The 17,117-nt window shown below is 33.7% G+C and overlaps 1 protein-coding gene and 1 pseudogene across 1 annotated transcript; both read right to left on the bottom strand.

Moving 5' to 3' along the window:
• Positions 1–13,506: 13,506 nt before the first annotated feature.
• On the bottom strand, positions 13,507–15,115 carry LOC148601861 (uncharacterized; annotated as a pseudogene).
• A 38-nt stretch (positions 15,116–15,153) lies between these two features.
• Positions 15,154–16,318, bottom strand: LOC148601860 (uncharacterized). The gene has a single exon (XM_088554440.1). It carries the CDS (start codon positions 15,928–15,930, stop codon positions 15,154–15,156), a length of 777 nt encoding a protein of 258 aa, XP_088410566.1. The 5' UTR covers positions 15,931–16,318.
• Between the last annotated feature and the right edge of the window lie 799 nt (positions 16,319–17,117).

The raw sequence follows: 17,117 nt of genomic DNA, 5'->3' as shown, positions 1-17,117 counted from the left end.
TTTTATTTTTGTTTTTTAAGCTAAAAGTCCATTAAGATTTAATCTCTATTTACGTTTTCAACGTTACAGCAAATTTAAAACTGAGTCGTAGATAGAGTAACTGTTTAAATTAATATTCAGTGGTGTAACAAACGTGGAGTCCTAAAGAAAAAAAAACGGAGAAAGTCCTTATAATAAATATTTTTGTATTAAATACAAAAATACTTGTCATATGAATATTGCAAATTTCAGTATGCTCTACACGTGTTTCAAGTTCCATCAGAAGCATTTTAACCAAATACGTAGGAAATGCAAGATTCTTAAAAGTAAATTGTTTAAAAGAAGTACTCCAATTCAAAACAAAATATCGAAATAGAAAGCGGAATCAAGCCCCGATAGTTATACCAGAGTTTGTCAATGAAGCTACTATGTACAGCATTGATGAAGCCCAATGAACATTTTTGAATACAAGGAATGAAGCCTCAAGGCCGGGGTTCGAATTTTGTGCTACGGCAAATTTCGGTAAATGATATATGATACATGTACATAGTTCGGATCAGACAAGTCTGTCTAGTGGGATGGCGAATACCGTTCACCACCAGTGGTATCGGCCCGGACAATAGAAATACCAAACAATACCCCCATAATACCCAATAATACGCAAAAATACAAACAAAACACCACAAGATATACAAATATCAAAATTTATCTTCAAATTCATTAATACATGTATTTATTTGATGAGAGATTTTTTTTATTTAGTTTAAAACAGGTTTTTTTGTGATACGTTTTTTTTTTTACAAACGCCCAAATTTATAAATATGTCCAATACGCAATGCTTATTATGCATGATAATGGGACAGCTGTTATATAATTTAATATTCCCTATTTATTGATGTAAAAAAAAAACAAAAAATATTTGTTTATACAACGATTTGTGGTGTAGTTTATATAAGAAATGATGGTCTAATCGCCGAGAGACATTTCTAATGTAAAGGCAATACCGAAGATCAAAGAATGGTCATATACTCCACAAAATTTCACCATTTTTTAATTTTTTTTTTAAAATTCTACTCAAATCTCACATCTCAATAGAAAATATATGTTTTATGTAATTATCATGACTATCTTGAAATGTTTTGTTTTATTCCTGGGTATTTTGGGTTATATTTTCTCTGGACCCATATCGGCCCAGTGGTTTTTAAATACAAAAACAAGGTTTTGGCAAATTTCGATATGCCTCAAAACAATGCTTAATCACGAATTTTCTTGATTAATTATCGAAGTAATTAATGTTTCTCGAACAATGCTCTAACTTATGAATAATCAATATATAAATTTAGCAGGTAAAAATCATAAGTGGAAGAGCGGGCTTGGCCCTCCCCCAGCATCTTTGGACGCGTCTATGGTAATGGCTTAATACAGATTTATTGCTTTTACGGTTATTTTCCTGGTAAAACAATAAAGTTTTGTTAGTCATAATGAAAATTGTACATAAATATATTTAAACAAGACGACGATTCATAAAATCTATCTTGCGGACAAGTACCTAATATAGCGTTACTGTCATTGAAAGAATACTTTCACGTAACTTCGTATGTTTTTGTACCTAACTGTACCAATCGAGATGATCACATTACATAAAGTGACCTTTCACAATGACAAAGTAACAGAGTTAATGTCTGGGCCTCTGACGCCATTTCAATACTATCATTTATTTTTGAATAAAAATGAAAAAAAACATGATACAATTATATCTTAATTTAAATCAATAAACTATTCATGTTTGAAATATGGTCACAAAATGTATCGCAGTGTCTTGAAGGAACTGCGACGCCACCTCGCCAGAGGAGTACGGTGTATCGCTTTCCGATATTTTACAAATTTTACAGATTTTCATACAATTAAATGGCTCATTGATCGATGTATTTTTTACACTATATGGAATTGCTATTTTCGTACAAAATTGTTTACAATAATTTTGACAGGAAAAGAGTTGACACGTGCTTATTTTCACATTTACAAATATATATTAGTATTACATTAGTATTTTCTTTTCAGAACTTTTCAGACACATCAAAGTGGATGACTTATTAGAGCACTCGAACATGACTGACTATTCACGTATTTCGGAAATAAAGTCGTTCCCATCCACTTCCTTTGATAAATATAACGAGAATTGGTATGGTGTATATATATCAAAGAGACAACAACCACAACGAGATGAAAATGTCAGCCCAAGTCACTACATTGGTCTTCAATGAACGACGAGGAAAATCCTCATACATGTATCACATGGCGGGCTGCAGCTGGCCCCAAAACATCATTATACAGGTACAACGAAAGAGTTGGCCCTATATACTCAAATAACATAAAAATAAATTAAAGGTGAAAAAAAAAGACATACAGAGGCCTAGAAATTCCTGACTTGGGACACGCGCATAGAATGTGGCGGGGTTAAAGTACTTTGGAGTGATCACAACTCCCCCTTTTTAAATCTGGCCACCGCGGAAAGCATCTTCCACAATTAAACACACCTAAAAAGGGTTCAAAAAGGCCTGAGTCCCATGTTACAACGGATATAAGGGAACTGAATATAAGTAACACAAATGTACAAAGGACTACTAGCAGTTAACTGATATGTCAGCTTCAGACCAGTTTAAACCTACAAAAAGTTATGTCCCCACCGTATGTCAAATCATCCCAATTCATCCCATGCACGAATGAGAATCACTGTACATCATAAGTCATACAATAAGGACAGAGCCTATGTCATGCCAAAAACTGCTTATAAATATAGTGCTTTAATTTCTATGAGCGAATCAATGTTATTACCAAACATGCTTTCCTTAACGATTTAACAACAATATCATAACAATTATATCCCTTTCCCTAACAAATGAGCCTATTCAACGATCTAGTTAACTTATTGGGTGAGTATCGATCTTTCTGTGATTTGTGTAGAACATTACAATAAAACAGATTGAGAGATACCAGCACGTATTAATCCTTTAATTTTTGGATCTGATCCAAAAAGAAGGAACATCGTTTAGCTAATAAGATCCTTTAATTTCAGTTTCCTCTATATATATAGATGAAGTATTATCGTTATGCAATCCTAGTTTCATGGAATTTGATACATCGCATCTACCCCAAAGAACTCGAGATAAACGATACTACAGACGCTGTGAAGTCAGCCACATATCTTGACTTATAATTAGGATGGTAAAGAAAACTATTGACCAAACTATACGACAAACGCGATGACTTTTTCTTTCCGTATTGTCAACTTGCATCTTTTGCAACATCCCTTCAGCACCTCTGTATGGAGTTATCATATCACAACTCATACGTTATGCCAGAGCTTGCAGTAATTATGCAGATTTTTTTGTATTGCGCTAGACTTCTAACAATTCTCGAACAGAGATGTGTTTCTACAAGACTGAAGTCATCACTACAGAACTCTGTACTCGGCGGGTGTTTCTAGAAAAGCAGAGGACGCTGACCCTACTGGTGCACCTGGTCCATACTTCCAGTTTGAAGTAGAGTCTAAATTGCTCATATACCTTTTTTACTTTGTATGTATTGTTTTGATTATTTTATGTTCTTTGTTGCGTTCGTCTATTTTCCATTTCTGGTTCGCGAATGATAGGTAATATTGATTTCGTAATTTTCGTAAACATACTGCGCGCCATACTGCAGTCTATTATAGCCAACCCTATCTTGGAAAAGCTATGATTCGATTTGTGCTTTATTATCGAAAATAGCGAATATTTTCCTAGACTGGTTTGGCTCTCAATCGCACATATGCAAGTATACGCAAATGAAGCTGCCATTATGCTGTTTTTCAGCTCCAGATTTTGATGCTTTTTCTTGTCATAAGTATACAGAATCAAGTTGATAATATAACCATAAACGCTCCCTTCGGGAGCGTAATAAGATATGTGAATTTAGGAAAACAAATCAAAACTTTGAACAGATTTTTAAGATCCCACATGGGCATGTTTTTTGTCAAGAAGTTCAAGCGTGTATGTAATACTCCAAAAATAGTTTATTCCTCTTTTTTCATATAGCTTGTTTCATACATGCTTTGTTACAAAAATACATAGATTTTTTTATGGTAGTGAGCCCACTAGTTAGTAAAACAGAAAGTCTAGTTTCAAAACACTGACTTCAAATGGAAATGAATTTATACTTATAAGGTAATTGGGGATAGTTTGGAAGCCAGTACATAGTAGGAACCTTCATGCTTATACAGTTTCACTCAAACTGTTTGTATTTTACCAAGAATTGAAATTACTTAAAGCACAACAAAGTTTTTTGTCTTCAATGTAATGTACAAAGCGACAATTTCACCTCAGCCATATGCATTGTGAAAAATTTTCATAATTCTTAATTTACGTGAGTTAAACATCTTTGAAGTGATTTATGCAGATCTTGATAACAATGAATATTGCCCCGCTGGATTAACACTTGGTAATTTACTTGTTTGGCACATGACTTGTTACATTGGCTCTCAGAACAAAAACAAATCTGAAAGAATTATTTACAACCCCATTGTATTCCTTACTCTTTGACAAAAAAATTTTTTTTAATAATAATCAGTACATTGCTTTACATCTATGCATCGCAGAAAAATCAAATAGATAATCGAACCCTCTCTGAAATTAATGGTACAAATTTCTTAGTCCGTCTATCTATCAGTATAACTTTCTAAAGAGAGTCTGATGTGTGATTGACACTTGGAAAAAACGATAAATATTCTTTAAATGACATTTAAATTTAGGGAATAAGTCATATCTATGAAGAAGGAAATATAAATGCTCTTCTAGCATTAGCAAACGAATGGGCTTAAGGATTTAATTCATTTTAAAACACAAAAGAAAGAGCCGAGGCTTCTGTTTTCTTTGCCAGAGAGTAGTATGGAAATAAACAATGATTTTAGTGGTGAGTGCAAGTGTTTTTATATGATACATGTTAATCGGTTGACACGACCAAAATTTTGACCAAAAAGAAACTCAACTCTTCTTGAATATCCCACCCATAAGTTAAAAAAATATCTGTTTGCAGATACATGTATGCAGGTAAAATAAAACGCATAATGCATGATTAAAGTTGAATCTGCAATGTATTTTTTATAAACCTTTCTTCACTGTTAACATTATTTGAGAAAACTTCCGGTTTGTGTCCTGCACATCAACGATATTTTGTTTTAATTTCATCGTCCATTGAACCTGGTCTAAGTAATCATGCATGTGGAATCGAGAAATTATTTAAAATGATAATTAGTTTTAATATCTACAGTTTTAACATTTAACAGTGTTAAATAATTCACGAAACGATCTATTCAACAACCGTTTAAATTCGCAACTTCAGCTCCTCAAAAGCTATGAGGAAGAGATATTGATCAATCATATATGTATGACTCATATACGTGTCCGGTTAAATAAACATGTAATCTCATAAACATGTCTGATTACAAAATGATCACAAAACATGTAGGTTTTTTTTTCAGTGAGATGTACAATACTTTAACATCGTGTGGATCGGTGTAAGAAGTAAGTACAAATGTACTAGCTATTAAGTCCCACAAAATACCGGGGAGTGACATTAGGTGCTCCGGAAGCGGAATCACTAATGGATTCTGTATACCATATAATTTCATGATAATCACACTTCGCAGCTAAGAATAAGATTTTAAGTACTGTAGTATATACATGTTCATTGTGTTTTCATGCTCTACATAATTTAGTGTCCGTCATTCATCTTAATTTAAACAATACCAATCACAATGATATTGCAACTTTTGGAATGCTTCACACGCATTTCAAGGAGTAACCTCTTATTACCAGCCTTAGAACCAAATACTATGTTGATAGACACTACTTTTATAAAGGTTATACGATGGTGCATTTTTTGCGTTTCATCATAACTGTTCCTTTTGCTACTAATTAACAGGACACTGTTTGCCTAGTACGTTTTAGTTTATACAATATTTCATGCAATCATTATTGTCTACTTCCTCTATAGAATAATACCGACAAAGCCTCTGGTCCCTAGTAATCTTTTAAAAATTACCCAATTCAAGTTCCAGTTTGTGATCACAGATTCTCCGCCTCATATCTTGACCTACACTTATAAATCGATGGTAAAGGAAACTATTGACCAAACTTTACGACAAACGTGATGATTTTTCATTTAGAATTGTCAACTTTCCTTTCATCTGTGGCAACAAACCTTCAGTACCTGTGTATGCAGTATTCATATCACAACTAATACGTTATGCCAGAGCTTGCTGAAACTACGCAGACTTTTTTTATCGCGCTATAATTCTAACAAGTAGGCTTCTGGAACAGGGTTATGCTGCTACAAGATTGAAGTCTTCACTACAGAAGTTTTATGGTCGTCATCTTGAACTCGTGGATCGTTATGATGTATCCATCTGCGCCATGAGAACTGATTTGTTCAACATGTCATAGTTTTCCTTTCCTCATTGGTCTACCCCGGGCTTGACTTTTTATTAGCAACACGGCGGGTGTTTCTAGAAAAGGAGAGGACGCTTACCCTACCGGTGCACCTGGTCCATGCTCCCAGTTCCTAATGGAGTCCGAGCTGCTCATTTGCTTTTGTTACTTTTTATGTTTTATTTTATTTACTTTTTCTTTGTTGTGTGTATCTATTTTCCATGTCTGGCCTTTGTGCCTAGATTTCATTCTTTTGATTACCTCTATAACCTTGGTTCCCTTGATCACTCCTTAGCTTCGATATTAGTTTTCAAAACTCAAAGTCGTAAAAAGACAAATAGAAATCTTCGGATACATTGTTTACGGTGCTTATACAAATATAGTTTATTTTGATCTGTTAGATTATCAATATGATTCTGATCAATTACCTCATAATAACTTGACAGGGCAGACTTTGTATCATTTCTTTAGACGTTTTACTTCCCGAATGTATTGACAGACCAGTGGATATAATATCTTTTACATATGAATGCCACGTACAGATATTCTATAACTATATCGTAAGATTCTTTAAGCAAAGGATTTAGTTTATTATCATGCACCCTAGCAAAGTATATTGGCGATTGAATATGTTATTTTGATTGATTTTAATGTCAGGATCCTCTAAAAACAGTAGAAATTTGTTACAGCCTTGTATTGATTAACATCAGGGTCCTTTGAAAACAGTATAAACTTATTACAGATATGAGCCTTGTTTTGAAAAAAAAATCCTTCTGGATAATTTTTGTATCCTTTCAACATTTTTCCCAAAAAAAAAGGAACAGTTACTAAGTAGTCAGACTTGTCTGACCCCGAATAATATCATGTTTTATCTACAATGTTTAAGAAATCTTGCAGTATGCCCAATTTTAAAATACGTTTAACACCGAGCCTTCATTTCTTGCATTGCATATGGTAGAACCTCTCGGTGATGGATTTGGCTTCCTCTTTCGATAGTTTTGGTTATGAATACTTCTTGTGTACAACTAATATTTTTATTATGATCTTCCTACATATTTGATTTTAATGCTGCTGATTAGCGGTTAAACCTTGAAACACGAGTACAGCATATCCAAATTTACAATATATAAAACTGATATTGTTTGTATTTAAGAACCACTGGGTCGATACCACTGCTGGTGGACCTTAGGTCCCAAAGGATATTCACCAACCCAATAGTCAGACTTGTCTGACCCCGAATAATATCATATTTTATCTACACTATTTATAAAATCTTGCAGTATGCCAAATTTAAAAATAAGTTAAACACCGAGGCTTCATTCCTTGCATTGCATATGGTAGAACATCTCGGTGATGGATTTGGCTTCCTCATTCGATAGTTTTGGTTATGAGAACTTTTTGTATACAACTAATATTTTGATTGTAATCTGCCTACATATTTGATATTTAATGCTGTTGATGAGAGGTTACACCTTGAAAAACGTGTACAGCATATCAAAATCTACAATATATAAAACTGGTATTTTTTTGTATTTACTAATACATATAACCAATGAATGCTGTGTCCACGTTCATGATTTTGATCCGGATAAAAAATCTTCATTAGTTCAATATATGATTTTAGCCACAACCCTGATTTTTCTAGATTTTTCATTTAGAACTTCTTTTCAGCGACCTTCTTTGATTATGGTGTTTCATTATTGCTGTTCTCCAAGTCCAAACATGTACTTCACTACTCAACCAGTCTGAAATTCCTTTCTCGTGTTTAATACAAGATTTGATTACCATTTGACTAATTTGGTAAATTCTACTTGATTTTCTGCCATAATGCCAGAAATTATTATCCAAATACGATGGAGTTCCATCGGCAAAACGATCCAAAGCATATTGTAAACTTACGCGATTCTGTCTATTTCAGTCCCCCAAAAAATAATCGAACCATTTCAAAATTATCGTGTTTCTGCTTGTATCTGTCATTATATAATAAAAAACTAATTCAGGTGATACATTACTCTAAATTGAATTGAGCATTTATAACCTTTTCTTCAATGTTCTATATCTGTCACTAGTATTTCTGAATGTCGGATGTTTTAAAAATGCACGAAAGATCATTTGGAATGCATCTCATATTCATACTGTTTTACATGTTATAAACAAATATGGTGTTCTTTCCTTGAATTCAATTTTACACAAGGTATTCCTGAATATGTATGCTTGAGTGTAAAAATATACTAGTCAACAAAAGAAACGATACAAAGTTAAATATATCAATATCTATATATTTTTATATATAGCTTCTTTAATAACAAATTATGCCCGTAATTAAGACCACAAAGAATCCTTAAATCCATTTATATAAGAAAACAAATCCGAAACAGATACGATGAAAATCTGGAATGTAATTTTTCCATCCGTTCACCGAGTTCGCCGTGAATCAATCAAAGCTTTAAATGTTTGGATCTATATATGGCCAACTGCAATAGGTAAACAATTTGCAATCTTAAAAAGTAGAAAACGAAGCCAGAACAGCATCCCGCGGTTCATCCAAAATTACAATGAAGAGAGAGAAGGAACGGAAGTGTTATGACGCACGTTGACGTCGCACATCATTTTTATGTGGTAGGGATAATTGGTGACACGTCTGACCAAAACTGGGTCATTTTAAATGATGACACAGACACCAAAGGACGTCATAACGTCACTACACCGTGACACGTCTTTTACCCTTGCATATCTGCACATTTTATGAGGAAAATTTGACCAAAGGAATACCTTTAAAACAGAATTTCGGGTCAACTCAAAGATACAAAAAAATTCGGCAAACTGCAATTTCGGATAATTATATTGATAAATCCGTGTTAAGTCTAGAAACTGTCTCAGACGAAATTTTTTGCATAATTGCATAAAACGGTAAAATATTGTTACAAAAAAAAATATGGTATCGTTTCTTTTACTGAATAGTATATCATATGGTTTTGATAAGGTTTGATGCCCCGTGCGGGTCCGTGAGTCAAAAGAATAGGCCTGCAGCAGCGCTAAGCTTGTCGTACAAAGCGACTAAATAGTGCTAAGAACCATGGCCTAGGGCGCGCTCTGCCCACAGATCAGCTGGGTTGTGTACCCCAGGAGGTGGAAAGGGGTTCCCCTGGCGTCTTACATGCTAGGGTCATCAGTCCATAACACGGAAAACCTGACCGCAAACCATAGCGTGCATCGTGTTGGGAAAAATGCCACGTTCCTCGCACGTTAAAGAACCATGCTGTGGTATCCGATGTGAGTAGGAACCTTTGCGCTCCGCCACAGGAGGCTTAATTGCCCGACTCGTCCCATTTTATCAAATATTTCATGTTCACCGCCTGAATATAGCTGAAATATTGCTGCTCGGCGGTTAAACCCCAACACTCAATTGATAAGGTTTGGTAGATTTTAGTGGAATATCAATGCGTGGTTTTCTCAAAAATGTAGAACGAAATACAGAAAGGGTTATTGTTATGTTGAAATATAGCATTTGTAGACCAAAAAGCATCATTTGTTCGATGGGGTTACCTACACCATGAATGACCATTGTTTTGCTAAAATTTTATACGAACTGGTACTTCATACATGTTTTAAATGATATTTTAAGTAGGAGGAATTTGTCTATAAAGGAGTTACGTCACTAATTCTCCATAATGGGAAGGGGGAGGGGGGAGGGGCAATTTTCCATGTCGTACGAAGGTGTTTCGTTACATATTGCACGAGTTATACGAAAAAGATGCTTCAAATTGGTAGATAGATATACTGAAGAAACCTTTCGCAAAGAACTGATTTGAACAGAAGATAGAATGCAACATTCACTAAAATATTTAAAAACAAACGAGTTACTACTGTAATGATATGTTAATACATGTACTACCTTTTGTCGTTATTTAAATACACTTTTGTATGAAATCGTTGACTGCGAATAGTATATTAACAACCGTCGACAATATAATGACATTTAAACGGAGTTAATTAAATGATCTATTCAATTACTGAAAAAATATAAGACAACGAGTATAACTTACTTATATACAGGGTTTGTTCATGTAGTTACAATTTACGATCAGGATTTTACCCTTTAAACAGCACTCTTTATTGAAATCAGACATGAGGTTGTTAATGCATATCGAAAACCCACCAAATTCACTCTGTTTCATATTCAGAATAAGTCACAAGCAACATAACCAGTCTTAGTTTTTCTGTCAGTTGTTTTCCGTTTTAAGAAAAACAAATGTGTAAGAAATTGGCACTTTTGCAAGAGATACCATTCTTTATTTGGATCATTTATATTGGGGATTAGTATGTGTTTCCTAAAGAACACAGATTTGAATGTCATGTAAGAATACATCAAATGTAACCCCCCCCCTCAAAAAAAAAAAAAAAAAAAAAAATCGTTGGTGCGGTAGGTTTTTCTAAACCATAAATCACATTAACTATTTCACATTTTTCTAAATGGACTGGTTCTTAAACATTTCTCTCCTAACAGTACACTCCTCAGTATCTTACCTGTATCAACAAATGTCATGAAACATCACATTCCATTACTGTGAAGCAAGGATTAAAATGAATATTTTTTTTGTTTCACCCCAACTGCTGTAATGAGCGTTTTAAAATGAAATATACGTTTATTTGCCTCTTTACTTACACGTACTAACTGACATGGTAAAGCTCTATACATGTTCTTTGTCTGTTGTGCTTCAAAATAAAATTTTATGACAGACAACTCTCAAAGCACATTTTTTCTCCATACAAATTTTTTTATTACATACTATCATGTACAGGCATAAAAACAAGACATGAATTTCCATTAAAATTCTTGAAAATTGATTCTTGATATTTGATTAGTTAATTATTGCGTGGTTTATCAATACAGATATACACGTTATGATAACAATAGTTAAGCGCTTGTTGGTTTTTATTGTCACAAGAAGATTTCTATCTTCTATAATTGGTTGGTATAGTTTGATGATTTCCCCATATGCATATTATTTACACAATGAAGCCTAAGTCTTGTTAAATTGAATAATATCCCGAGGGTGTAAATCACACATGGATTTGCTTCATTTTTCTATGGATCTCTTTATTACTTTGCTTATTATTTTAGAATTTGTAAGTGAGCTGCATTATTATAGCTATGCTAATACCAACTTTTACTCAAGTTAATATAACGGGTGCATATGGCGTACGCTACCGGAGCACTTGATGTCAATCCCGTTTATTTGTGGGAGTTTGCATTCCTAGTGATGTTGTTTTTTGTATGGTGTCATATATTCCATATTTTCAGGTTTTTTTTAAATATGATATTTTATACTGTTCGTTAAATTTATCTGTAGATTGTTGTCTGTTGCTTTTGTTTACTTTTATGCCATATACTTGCACATTGATGTATATCAATTGTCTTACTATTGATGCGTGGGTATTTTCTTCCGATATTTGTAGATAAATCAATATGATGGTTCTGTGTTTCTAATATTTGTTTGTGAAAGTGTTCGTTCAGATTTAATATTCTGTTTGAAAACAATAAATTTATATTGTGAAAGTCAATGGAAAATGTGCAACTATGTTAATTTTAACCCAGATCGGTGTAATCGTACGGACGAAACTTTTCTTTTTTCTATGTTCTATAATGGTTTTGGGCAATTTATACTACGTCAAAACGTAACACAGACGCTATTCATCATCATACCTTGTTACCGTAGAAGAAGTCGATGCCGAGATTTTCAAATAGTTATCATTTGTATCTGAGTCGTTTGTACTCAATAAAGACACGTCTTTAAAAGTCTAAATGGAGACTGCAATCATTACATGTATATTTGAAAAAGCCAATTCCTTTTTAGAAATACACTATACACTAGATTTTCATAGAATTTAGTCTGCATTTTGAAATCATTTCTGTCAAAACTAAGTACATGCATCCTTTTGACGCAAGAAAATAAAAAAAAATGAACAAACGTGTTTTCATATTTCCCAGCTTAACTATTTACACTGTCTCATGTCCGTTTGTCATGACCCCGATAAAAACATTTAGTGGAGTGTTTTAGTTTACTACACCACTTTGGTATTTACCACTTTGTGAAAAAAAACAACAACATAAAACACATTAAACATAAAATTATAACAAACAGAATGACAAAGTTTAATTCTAAATATGATGTTAAGTAGCAGTCTTTGTAAGAATCATGCAAAATCTGAAAAATGTGATACACCCTAAAAAAGGCTACATATTTTTATTTTTGTAATTAAGTTGTTTTATGGACCTATACTATGAAATGTGTAATTATTCATTCAAATCTGACTATATAGAAGATAATCAACATTGAAAATCCAGTAGATTCTATTGTATTTGAGTGTCATTTACAGAGTTATCACCCTTAATTTTGAAATCTACAGTGCATTCTATACAATTTTTATCTCCTAAGAGCACGGGTTATATGAAAAACCACATGTTAATTTCTGTTTACTATTATATTTTAAACAAAATATCAAAAATAAAAATATGTAGGCTTTTTACCCATGAATCACATTTTGCATGATCATTAGCTGGAGTGCTGCTTAATACATTATCTGAACATCCTTAAATTCTAGATCATTGTAAAATTAAAACACATTTAATGTCTAAATTAGCTGATCTTCATCCCTTTTGGTACGAAAATTTCCTGTAAACTGAAAATGAAAATAAATGATATGTTTCATGTGAGGTTTTCAAATGAACTTTTATCATTGCATTGTGGCACTTCGTAATATACCAAAAATATCTTTTCCAAAATACATCTTGGATTTAATCTTTATATAAGTGTCATTTAATTTCGGAAAGTCATGTTGATAGTCGTTACACGAAACAATCATTTTATTGAATTACGAGTATAATATATCTTTGTAATATGAAGAGTCATAAACACTTACCAAAAGGGATGCTATATTTTTCAAGTCGCCTTGTGATCCTAATATAATCAGGATAATTTTGAGTATTTCACTTAATGCTAATCCTTTGTTTTTACATAGTGACCAGTAAAAAGGCGTTTCGTTCCTCATATTTCTAGCATTAAAAAGTTCTCCAAAATGGATAACATATACTAGAGAAAGCACCTAATCTAGCAAGGAAATGACCAAATATTGAGTCGCTCGAACAGTATTCATCATATCCAAGATCTGTGTAAAACATATCAGGAACATTCAAATTGCGTAGGACAAACATTCTATCACGTACGGCAAACGGTTTACATGCAAAGTTTTGACTTGAAACTGTTGCCAGTCGTAAGAGTGGTAATTGATGATGTTTGTCGTAAAAGACGACAGCACTACCAAATGAAGTTAGGCCTTGGAAGTTGGTACATTTTACTGCACTTGGATCATAATTAAGAAGTATGTCTATAAACAAATAACTGCCTAATCTTGCTGCTAAGTGTAAAACGCTTTCACACGTAGTGTCTTGTAATAGGTAGAACATGTCCATTGTTATAAAATTAAAAGGCGGTTTGTCGAATGAGAGTTTATCTGTTTTGAACTCCAATGTCTTATTATAACGATGAAACCTCACATTTTCAAGAGTTATATCACCTGATCTACAAGCAATACATATGTCTTTTTCCCCATGTTTTAAAATGTATGTAAGTATGTTGTATGCATCAAAATAAACCACTAAGTGTAACATATACTTATCAAATGAAACATACCTTGAAAATAGATGAAATAGGTGAACATCGTTTTGCAGAATTGCACGCTGTAAGACGCTCATTCCACTTCGAGTTTCATAATTAACAGAGGAAATGTTATACGACAAAATCAGCTCAACAGCTATGGAATTATTGAGAGATATTGCAAGGTGTAAAAGAGTAAATGTATCCTTTTCAACATATCTATCCCGTATGTGGTCATAGGAAGGTTGAATTAAATCAAACGTTTCAAATTGACTTGAAACGTCTACTTTTCCCTTTTCTAGTATTGCTTTTAAACTTTCTGTGTAGTTGCTGTTTACCGCTAAAAAAGCTGACTGTGTGAAGTTATCACTATGTGACGAAGCCAATATTGATTGCATGACTGTATACGAATCTAGACACTTTGCAATATGCTCGATGCTTGATACACAGTATGTATGGTTGAAATGACTAACATGTTTTTTTGTCAACATGGTATGACGACAGAAGTTTTAGTTTATTAATTAACTGCAAATCATTCGATTCATATATGTGCTCAACAAGTAAGTATACAAGCATCGAATTTATACCTTCATTTGAGTCATTCTGTAAATCTTCATAAAGTTTATTTGCGATTCGACGATGACCATTTTGAGTATTAACGAAGCAACGAAATCCTTTTCGCTCTTCTGATGTTAACCAATATTTAAAAAGGATGTGTTGAAATGTGATTTTTCCATTCTCAGATGTTCTCAATAAGTGTGGAGACATTTTATGGATTATTTCATGAAATAAATATTCATTCATATTGTATTTATCAGGTCCGTCGGAATATTTAAACAGGTCGTTGACTGCAATTGGCTTAAAACTAGCTGATACAATTTCCAGAATCCCCCTTGCCTTTTTGAAGATAGATGAGGAACAGCTATTAAATATGAAAGTCACTTTTCTTTCGAATAGTCGATTAATTGTTGGCGGGAAGTTTTTAATATCAGGGTTACCATTAATATTTTTCATTAAATGAAAGTTAATAGAATATTCCAAATAACAAAAAGTCATACCTGAATTCTTCTGCAAAAGACGTTTGTAATATATTTAAATGTGTTATGAATGTGTTTTACGAAGTCTTTTTGATAATTTTCATCTGGTGCATGCAGATGCATGAAATATAAACTTTCATATTGTTGTATGATTTTACTATCGTTTCTTGTTGTTAAAAGAAACTTGACCCAACTTGGCATTTGCATATACAAGTTGCTCATAACTATATCGATTGAACCAACTGAACCAGAGCACTTGTCTAACGCATCTACGACAATAAAGAGTTTATCTTCAGGAACACTCATGTTATTTAACGGTGATAAAAGAAGAACACGCGCACAGTAAGCAGGATCATAAGTACATACGATGGTAATGTTGTTTGAATTTTCAACACTTAAATCAATTTGTCTATTTCCTACAACTTCTCTGAATTGCTCATAATGTGTATACATTTCATAAATTATGTTCAATATGAAATAAGCAGAGTTACAAAGTTTCCTGCTATTGTCTCGACATAAATGGTATATAATCTTCAACCGCTCGAAAGTGTGTCTGCGTAATATAAGCTGATGAACCACAGCAGTTTTTCCGTAACCCGGTTCCGCAATTACCATAATTCCTCTTTTATCATCTTCTCGAAGCTCACGATCGATATCTTTAAACAACCAACTTCTACCCGTGAAGTTAGTATTATTGTCAACAAAAGTTTCGAACTGCAAGCGAAACCCACCATCAATGTAATTGATATCTGAAAAAAAAACTGTTTTACTGTAATCTTTTTGATAATGCATGAAAAGCACAGATTTTTCTGTTGAAGCAAATAAAGTTACAAATCCGTTGTACTACATATTTATCTAAAGGTGCAGATTTTTGTTTGTTTGTTTGTTGGGGTTTAACGTCCGAGCAGCAATATTTCAGCTATATTCAGACGATGAACATGAAATTGATGATAAAATGAACATGAAATGATGATGAAATGAAAAAGGGATGGAACACAAGGACAATGGGGTCGACAAATTTTGATTGCCACTGGAAATAGGGAGAGGTGGGTAGGGTCGGGCAATTTAGCCTCCTGTGGCGGAGCCCTATGGTTCCTACTCCGGGAGAATACCACAGTAGGGTTCTTTAACGTGCGAGGAACGTGGCATCTTTCCCAACACGGTGCACCACTATGGTTTGCGGTCAGGTTTTCCATATTATAGCCTGACAACCCCAGCATGTAACACACCAGGGGTACCCCATTCAACCACCTGGGGCACACATCCCAGTTGCTGTGTGGGCAAAGCGCCCTAGCCCCCGGCTAGGATTCTGAGCACTATTTAGTCGTCTTTTACGACAAGCTTAGCGCTGCTGCAGGCCTACTTAAGGTGCAGATGGCGGTTGATGTCAATCAAGGCAATTCGAATTGTGTCAGTTTCATACGTTAAAATATATAGTATTCTGTACTGCTTTTTGAATTTCATCATACAATGTGTAAGTATCAATTGGGAAAAATTCTTTTCGTGAACATCTAATAAAAGTTGTTTTGTAAGCCTTAAGTATAAACCACCCACTTGGGTTTTCATTTGAACGCAATGGCAGTTATACATATAAACATTTCATGTTCATTTAGAGAAATGTTTCACTGCTGCCAATACACATTTTTATCTTACTAATAGTGAAAATAAGAGCTAACATTTGGCGATGACTCCGACCCGAAGTGTCGTCACTCTATTTCAGAAGATACAGCGTGCTTAGCGGAGAAATGTGACTTCTATTTTTTTATGATGACCCGACCGGTGCTCGAACCCACGTCCTCCCACACTCGAGGTAACACGCTACCCCGAGACCACTGAGGCGGTGTTTTGTAATTGAAAACTACGGTGTACATGCGTAAAATGTTAATGAGTTCAAAATTGGGGGCGAGGTCGTCGCATATAATTTTCATTATTATTATTTCATAAAAATATAGTGTAATCACAGTTAATCGCATTTTACT

The sequence above is a fragment of the Perna viridis genome, chromosome 12, assembly GCF_037379345.1.
Source record: "Perna viridis isolate PV_CMFRI_1.1 ecotype Kerala chromosome 12, ASM3737934v1, whole genome shotgun sequence".
NCBI classification, from domain to species: domain Eukaryota; kingdom Metazoa; phylum Mollusca; class Bivalvia; order Mytilida; family Mytilidae; genus Perna; species Perna viridis.
Note: the sequence above shows the minus strand (reverse complement) of the source record. Positions and strands in the feature narration are given on the sequence as shown.

Excerpts from the sequence above, each read along its gene's own strand:
- LOC148601860 (XM_088554440.1), bottom strand. The coding sequence starts at position 15,930 with ATGCATTATCAAAAAGATTACAGTAAAACAGTTTTTTTTTCAGATATC.